This window comes from Mastomys coucha, unplaced genomic scaffold (genome assembly GCF_008632895.1).
Source record: "Mastomys coucha isolate ucsf_1 unplaced genomic scaffold, UCSF_Mcou_1 pScaffold22, whole genome shotgun sequence".
Classification (NCBI taxonomy): Eukaryota; Metazoa; Chordata; class Mammalia; order Rodentia; family Muridae; genus Mastomys; species Mastomys coucha.
Genome location: NW_022196905.1, coordinates 89,258,963 through 89,268,437, shown reverse-complemented (window position 1 = coordinate 89,268,437; position 9,475 = coordinate 89,258,963). Strand labels below are relative to the sequence as shown.

Here is a 9,475-nt window from a genome sequence, read left to right as displayed (position 1 = left end):
AGTGTTTACATCACTGCACAGGCTCAGAGAGCCCGGTACTGTTTACTAGTGTTTACATCACTGCACAGTTTGCTTAACTTCTCCTATTCTGATTCTGTCACCCAGAAAAACAGGGAAGATAATAGTTAGGACATGGAATTGTTGTTAAAGTAAAACGAGTTAAAACACTTGTACTCAGAACATGGTCTGGAGTATGTTAAGGACCAAATAAATTACTATTACTCTGGCAATGCCTTTTGTTTTTATTCTTATTTACATTACTAAAATGCTAATAAAGTTTATTTTAGCTTTCATGACCATCAACAACCTATATTCTAAATGACACTTTATTTTTATCATAAGGTATAAAATTGTACTTAATCATTCAAAACAGGCACTCACTTATTTATTTTCTAAACAATTAGTAAACCTCTGCTATGTGCCATGCACTGTTCAAGAATGTGTATCTATCACACACAAAAACAAACTAATACCAACAACCTCATGAACATTATATTCTAGTGAGAAAGGTCAGAAAGCAAACACCAGGCATAATGTGTAAGCAAACTACACAGTGTCTTAGGGAGGGGACAGGAGCAGGGAGGGGAAAAAAGGACATTTTAAAGTCGAAGTGTAAAACAAGTATTGGCCAATTCTTACCTTCAGATCCCGGTGGATTATGGGAGTCTTACACTGATGTAACCGTGCGACAGCTTCGCAGGTATCGCAGAAGATTTGTAGGACTTCTGACTCGGTAAAGCCTGTCTGCAGCTTCTTATTCATCTGGTTCACAACCTGCCCAGCTAAACAAGAAGGAACTCTGAGGACATAGTCCAAACAAGTCAGCCCCCAGAAATGCCTTTCGAGCACAACTATGACTTTGCTAATCTCACGAAGCTCCTTACACCTACTGCACTGGTTCACAACAGACTTTTCTACACTTTACATCTCTGAGATCAGAACACTAGAAAAGACAGTATCTTGCTAATACTATTTGGCATTTTTTAACATTTAGTCACTTCTGAAATTGCAAGTTTCCTTATGATTAATGATGTATTTATCTGAAGCAGTAGTTATTCAACACTGTTTTGTACTGGATAAACTGTGATAAACAAAAATATGATATATAGTGTTTTATGAGAAAAGTAATGACACAGATATATGATTATAATTTATACCACTGCACAGTAAGAATATGTGAGAGCTCACCTGGAAAATTTGAATTTAGGTTGGGGCAAGGACAGGAAGGGGAAGATCAGAACAATGTATGCTTTTGTCAGTGAGAGTCAATGGACACAGAGTGATGACAAACTAACAGGACAAAGATTCAGAAGAGCACGAGGGTGATGATGAGTTTTGTGTACAAACATCTCCTGATAACAAACGAGGCTCGTAGGGCTAGTGCTGACTCAGCCAAGGAAGCATGAAAGAGAGGTGAGGCGTGCCCGGCAAGTCAGACAATGACAGCTGCATTTCATATTTTTACCTCAAAAGCCAAAGAGAACTATCGAGCTGACATTTTAAAATATAACCTTGATTATAGGATAAAGAGATCTGATGAATTAAACCAGTAATGCTTTATTCCTATTAAGAAGCAATAGGACTGGGAGAAAAATAATCAGTAACCTTGCCTGGCTGTGGATCACGCATGCTATGGACCTGCCAGACAAGACCTGCTGCCTGGGACAACAGCAGCCTGACTGTTCAAGGTAACAAACTGCTTCTAATTGGATTCCTGTTCTACAGGAGGGAATTCACACCTGTTACTGCCAGGCTGAAGTTAAACTCCTGATCCTCCTCACCTCAGCCTCTTCAGCATATCCCACCAGCAGGGGCTGCCACAGCAACCATATTCTTGGTACTATAAACCTAGTCAAAGGTTCACGGCTGGGGAATTCGCAGATCTGGATGGAGAGGGTGCTAATAGTGTTTCTTGCTAAGGGGACATGTTGTCAAATTGCCTTTTTAAAAATTATTTATTATATATACACTATTCTGGCTGCATGCATGCCTACAAGTCAGAAGATATCATATCTCATTATAGATAGTTGTGAGCCACCATGTGGTTGCTAGGAATTGAACCCTGGACCTCTGGAAGGGCAGCCATTACTCTTAACCTCTGAGCCATCTCTCCAGCTCTCAAATTGCCTTTTAAACACTTATTTTCAGAAACAGAGACAGTGTTCTTCTCAACCTTGATCATAGACGCTTCCTTTTCTTTCAATGGCACAGGTTAATGCAGAGACTCTGAACTATCAAAGATTTCAGAACATGTGCCCGTTGTGTGTTCAGTCCCAAATATCACCCCAGCACTCTCTTACTCATAGACCCAAACACACACACACACCACACATACACACACCACACACACACACACCACACATACACACACCACACACACACCACACACACACACACACACCACACACACACAGACCACACACACACACACACACAGACCATACACACACCACACACACACAGACCACACACACACACACACACACACCACTATCCACATCAACTGAGAAGGGGAGAAAGCTTAGGTGCTTCTGTGGGCCCCTTCTATCTCTATGGGAAAATCCACCCCAGGAGAACCTACGAGAGCCAACAAGAGCAGGAAAGATATGACTGCAATAATGAGCAACTGCTGCTTTCTGCTACTGAGTCCTCAGGTGTTCTGTTGTTAAGCAAAAGCTACTACAAATATGAGTTAGAGAAATTAATGCAAAGCATCTTCCAAACTTAGAAAGTGACACACTGCCATAATTTGTTTCTAAGTTATTCATAAAACAATAGAAACCTACTCAAATGACCAGTGAGGTCCAGAAGTCTGCAGAACACATTATCTCTTAAGTCAGTGGTTCTCAGCCTTCCTAATGCTGCAGCTCTTCAGCAGTTCCTCATGGAGTGGTAAACCACAACCATAAGTTATTTTCACTGCTACTTCATAAGTGTAATTTTTCTACTGTTATGAATCATAATGTAAATACTTGATGAGGAGGATATCTGATACCTCTGTGAAAGGGTCATTCAAAACCCAAAGGGGTCCAGGCCCACAGGTTGAGAACCCTGCTCTAACTGTAAACTAGCCAGTTAAGTGGTACCACACCATGAATTTAGAAGCAAAAGGCAACTGCATGGCACAGAAGATGTCTGTAAGCACTGAGAAGCTAGAATATGGAGCAAGCCATGTACTGGCTATATAACCCATCCTTCTCCCACCCCTGCACAGCCAGTGGGCCTGAACTGTGTACACTACACTGGTTCCCATCTTAATATACAAGTGACTTCCATAAAAGAAGTGAAGGAGAAAATTCATTATCCCATCCCCTGCTCCTCCAAAGCACTCCTCTCCCACAGGAGCTTCACACAAGAAAAGAAACTAGGAACACTGGTCAGGCCTCTGCACTTCTTTCAAGATAAAACCAGCAACCCAGAGGGCACTGTGCCATGATCTGTGACACACACAGCCAACTTCCCACGTAAGACACAGCACAGCAAAGCAGGAGCCTGAGCAACAGGAGAACAAAGGGAAAATATTTTAATTTCCTAAGTTTTTAATTTCAAAGAGTTTAAAAAAAACAAACAAAAGTAACTGTAAAAATACATGAAAAATAGAAAGAATTACTTAAAATGAAAATAATTAAGCAAAAGAACAAAATTCTATAGAAACTTGAAACACAGTTCAGAAATTAAAAGATAATTAAATGGCCAATCACTGCAGGGAGACAAACATCCATTTAAATGAGAACACAAGCATGAGAGAGAGAGAGAAAGAGAGAGAGAGAGAGAGAGAAGGAGAGAGGGAGAGAGGGAGAGAGAGAAAGAAGAGGGGGAGAAAAGGTAGGGTGTCCTACAAAAGGAATACATGAAGTATACATACTGTGAGACTTCATAACACTGGAGCTAACCAGAAAGCTAGCTGACAGTCTCTAAGCAGAAAGTAAGTCACATAAACAAATGAACGATCACATTACAGTGGAGAGAAAACAAAGCAATGCCATCAAAGCTCTGCACCGGCGCTACTACTTCTGTTAGCTAACCAAACCGACAGTCAGATGTGGCACAAAATACAGACATGTTCGCCTATGGCCATTGCCCACCCCAACCTCCCCTGACCTCTGAAGCTAAACAGAGTCAAAGCTGGTCAGTAATTAAAAGGGAAAGTAAAGACATGCTTATAAACTCAAGATCTCAAAGCCATCTCCACCCATAAACTGATCAAAAAGTTAAGGAAAAATTAGTCTAAGAGACTGGAGACTCTGCCCGGAGGCAGCACACTCAGAGGCATGCGATCCCAACACCTAACAAGGCGGAGGGAAGGATAGGAGGAGGGAATCCAAGATGGTGGAAATAAAAACTTTCCAAGGGACAGGTAAACCCTGCTTCAAATTAAACAGGAGAACCTAAGTCTCTCCAAAGAGTGTTTCCAAGAAAGGGAATAAAATGAAACTCACACAAACGTTACAACATTTCAGATTCCCCTATAGACTTGAACTTCTACTAAGGAAGATGGGCTAAATTAATAATATACCTGAAGAATTAGGCAAGTGAAAATTTGGGCAATTATTAACTCCCAGAAAATCAACTGTACACAAAGGTAAATGTAATTATATACTAGTACATTTACCCCCTGAATGATAAGCAAAATAATACAAACACTGACTTAGTTCAAATTGGAGACGGTGACACAAAACCAGAAAGAGCACTGGCAGTTTTTCTCACGAGAGCCTGTTCCTACCAGGACCCACCCTACCCTAGCTTTCTAAGTTCCTTCATGTTCATGTTTCCAATGCTCACCAAGAACACCAATTCCCACTGACTAGAGAACACGGAAATACAGAGGAGAACCTGAGAAGGAATAGCTATGCATCTAAAAGTGACTAACTTTCAAGAGAGAGGGTGCCAGGAAGCTGCTCAGCCAGCCCATGGCTACACAGAACTATTGGGCTTTGGGTTTTCCTGCTGAGATTCCTGCTACTGTTGTTTTTGTTTTGTTTTGTTTTGTTTTGTTTGTCTTGTTTTGTTTTCTGGGAGTCTCTGTAGCCCTGACTGGCCAACAACTCTCTATGGACCAGGTTGACCTCAAACTCACAAATATTCACCTGCCTCTGTCTCCCTAGTGCAAGGATTAAAGACGTGTGGCACCACAGGAGCTACTGGGTTTTTTGAACCATACACATAAATACACACACACACACACACACACACACACACACACACACACACACACACATGCACAAGCATATGTGTACCACATGTATTCCTGCTGCCCATGCAGGCCCTGAGAGGGAGTTAGAGCCCCTGAACCTGGAGCTACAGGTAGTTAGTTATAAGCCAGGACACAGGTGGCTGGGACCTAAACCTGTGTCCTCTGCAAGCCCTATCAGTGCTCTCGAGCACTAAGCCCCTACAGAAATCATGTTTTATTTTAAAATTCCTGGGAAACAAATCTTGCTGATTCAAACATCAAATAAATATTTCTTTTCAAAAACCAGGTGAGTGACACTATGCTTTAGGAAACAGACTGAGAGCCCTCCTCCAGAAGTCAGGGGTAGTTTGTGTTATTACTATTAAGGCAGCTGTGAAAATAAACATTTTAAATATCATGTTAGGTCTAAATAAATGTGTTTTCCTATTTTCTGACACAAATGAATAAAAAACATTAAGATTGTATATTAAAATGTAGGTTCTATGGGGTTGGAGAGATGGTTCAGTGGCTAAGAGCACTGGCTGCTTTTCCAAAAGAAATATAATAAATATTTTTAAATCTCCTAGAGGCACACCCACACAAACACACACTCATACTAAGAAAACTAGCATGTGCTGCCTAAATGTAATAAATTTAATATGTTTACAGTACATCTTGCAATGCTCTTGGTTGGGTTAAAAAAGAATTATGCAGACAACCACGAGTATAACTTTACTAGCTTAGGTTTCTTGTTTTAAACCCAATTATCACTTTGTTTAATTCTCCATTTGCAGGCTCTTGTCATAATTATAAATTATCATTAGATTTTAAGTAAGTCTAACAGCATGTGTAATTAAGTCATTAAAGCTGAAATTGCAATGAAGCATTCAGAACAAGGTAGCAGCTGCCCTGGGAGAAACCTCGGACCTCATGCTCTATGGAAAGGGCTGTTCTTTTCAGTACACTACAAATGAATCAGACACTTACCTCGACAGTACTCCATTAAGATAAGCACTTCCCACACATTATCACTAACTGAATTGACAGCACAGTCCAAATATCCAACAATATTTTTGTGGCCAGATAGCTCTTTCTGTGAAAAAGAAATAAAATCTTTAAAATTAGAAAATATAAATCTTAAACTTCTAAGAGTAAAGGTTGTAAGCCTAAATAACTAGGTTTAGTAAATTTCTTTTTTTTTATTAGATGTTTTCTTTATTTACAATATCTCCTTTCCCAGGTTCCCCTCCAAAAAGAAAAGAAAAGAAGAGGAGAGAAAGGAAAAGAAAATGAAAAGAAAAAGAAAAGAAAAAACAAAAAACTAAAACAATCCCGTTCCCTCCCCCTTCCCCCTGCTTACCATCCCACCCCCTCCTGCTTACTGGCCCTGGCATTCCCCTACACTGGGGCATAGAACCTTCACAGGACCAAGGTCCTCTCCTCCCATTGATGACCGACTTGGCCATCCTCTGTTATACACATGCTGCTGGAGCCCTGAGTCCCACCATGTGTACTCTTTAGTTGGAATTTTAGTCCCTGGGAGCTCTGAGGGTACTAGTTAGTTCATATTGTTGTTCTTCCTAAGGGGCTGCAAACCCTTCAGCTCCTTGGGTCCTTTCTCTAGCTCCTTCATTGGGGACCCTGTACTCAGTCCAATGGATGGCTGTGAACCTCTACTTCTGTATTAGTCAGGTACTGTCAGAGCCTCTCAGGAGACAGCTATCTCAGGCTCCTGTCAGCCAGCACTTCCTGGCATCTACAATAGTGTCTAGATTTGATGACTAGATATGGGAAGGATTCCCAGCTGGAGCAGTCTCTGAACTGTCCTTCCTTTAGTCTCTGCTCCATAGTTAGTCTCTACAACTCCTTCCATGGGTATTTTGTTCCCCCTTTTAAGAAGGAACAAAGTATCTACACTTTGGTCTTCCTTCTTCTTGAGTTTCTTGTGGTTTGTTAAGTTACACAGATCTCAAAGCCAGATAATGACCCAATAAAAATTAAAATTACAGACCAGTTTTCCTGATCATTTAAATGTGAAGATTCTCAACAAAATATTTATACACCAAAATCAAGAGAATATCAAAAATGTTCACCATGATCAAGTTGGCTTTGTTCCAAAGATATGAGATGTTTCAATATATGTAAGTCAATACATGTTATAAATGACATAAATGTTCCCAAACACAGAAATCACATGGTCATCTCAGTAAACAAAAATGTTTTTTGACAAAATCTAACATGCCACAATTTTTGACACTACAATGTCTACAAACCTTATAGGCACCGATGTAAGAAAAAAAGATCCCAAGATACAATCCACAGACCACATGAAGCTAAAAAGGAAGGAAGACCACAGTGTGGATACTTGGGTCCTTCTTAGAAGGGGGAACAAAATACATATGGGAGGAGATACAGAGACAAAGTGTGGAGCAGAGACTGAAGGAAAAGCCATCTAGTGACTGCCCCTCCTAGATATCCATCTCATATACAGTCACCTAACTCAGACACTACTGTGGATGCCAGCAAGTGCTGGCTGACAGGAGCCTGATATAGCTGTCTCCTGAGAGGCTCTACCAGTGCCTGACAAATACAGAGGTGGATGCTCTCAGCCAATCATTGGACTGAGCACAGGGTCCCAATGGAGGAGTAAGAGAAAGAACGGAAGGAGCTGAAGGGTTTGCAGCCCCACAGGAGAAACAACAATATGAACCAACCAGTACCCCCAGAGCTCCCAGGGACTAAACTGCCAACCAAGACGTACACATTGAGGGACCCATGGCTCCAGCTGCATATGTAGCAGAAGATGGCCTTGTCAGACATCAGTGGGAGGAGAGGCCCTTGGTCCTGTAAGGCTCTGTGCCCCAGTGTAGGGGAATGCCAGGGTAGGGAAGCAAGAGTGGGTGGGTTGGTGATTAGAGGGAAGAGGGATAGGATAGAGGAGAGGGGAAACAAGGAAAGGGGACAACATTTGAAATGTAAATAAACAAAATATCTAATAAAAAGAACCCATTGTACAGCCCCAGTTATCAGAAATATTCAGAGCAGAAATCCCAAGCAGACAGGGTATTCACTAGGGGGTGGATGAAGGGACCATGAAATGAGCAGGAAAGTGGGCAGGGCTTTTCTTTTAGGGGCGATGAAAAGGTACTGAAGCTACAGAGGTAGTGATTATACCACACTATGAATGTGCTAACTAAATCAGTTAATCTTTTATTACCAGAAGTCAAGCTTAAGAGAATGCACACAAGTGTGCAGGTGTACACAGGTAAGAACTAAGGAGGAGAGGGAAGAGAAGTGTGAACCAGAAGGCCCCAAGAGCACTGAGGCTCTCATTAGTCTACTAAGACGTTGTTACTGTACTAGTATTTGGTAACAGCTTCCCTTAATGACTGACAACTGGCCCTACACTGCAAGTTCACAGGAAAAAATGGGGAGGGGGGAGGACACAAATTGTTGTCTGTGGGAATAAACACAAGATAAATGTAGAATGTGTGGACAGCAAATATAGTCACCACCTTCAGGATGTGAGTCTCCCTCTGCATGAGAAAAACAGTACCTAGACCAGCTGAGCAAGAAATCGGAGAAGGATTCATGGTATGTGGAATACTGTATTTCTTAAAGTGTCAGGTAGGTGAACTTGGTGTGTATTATGTAATTCTGTAAAGTGTTCTACCCTCCCAGTACCACACACTTACAGGGAGCACCCTGCCTGCTGCACCCACACTGGGCAATCAAGGAAAGGGCGACCTGGGGGTTTAGGCTCACCTGTGGCCAGACGCCATCAACTGCCAATTCCCACAGAACAGTTTAACTTAATGACCTTTCAAGTTTTTCATGTGTGTATAAACTGATACAGAACTTGCCTAAAAAACTGTGAGCGCTGTAATATAGAACCAAAAGAAAGGGATCAAAATTTCTAAAACAAAACTTTCACTTACCATAATTGTGATTTCCCTTTTACAAATGTTGAGGTCAGATGTGTTGTTGACATACATTCGCTTCAGTGCACATCGGATCCCATTGTGAGTCCGCACCAGGAAAACAGTGGAGAATCCACCTACGAGAGGAAGCACCAACTAATTTAAAACAATCAGAAACTATCATCAAAATTATATACTATAGTTTTACTGGGCATGGTGGCACATGCCTTTAATCCCAGCACTTGGGATGCACAGACAAATGGATCTCTTGTCAGTTCAAGGCCAGACTGGTCTACAAAGTGAGTTCCAGGGCAGGCAGAGCTACATAGTAGGAATTTTTTTAAAAAAATATCCACCCCTCCCTCCTTCCCTCCCTCCTTCT

General features: G+C 41.4%; 1 protein-coding gene across 1 annotated transcript in view; it reads right to left on the bottom strand.

The window, feature by feature from the left end:
• The window catches only part of Bmp2k (BMP2 inducible kinase), a 103,855-nt gene that overhangs the window by 62,481 nt on the left and 31,899 nt on the right, over positions 1–9,475 (bottom strand). The window contains exons 2-4 of the mRNA XM_031391226.1: positions 9,112–9,230; positions 6,161–6,266; positions 640–782 (exon numbers count right to left, since the gene is read on the bottom strand). Coding sequence (XP_031247086.1) covers positions 640–782; positions 6,161–6,266; positions 9,112–9,230 — 368 coding nt within the window. The remainder of the gene's footprint in view (positions 1–639; positions 783–6,160; positions 6,267–9,111; positions 9,231–9,475) is intronic.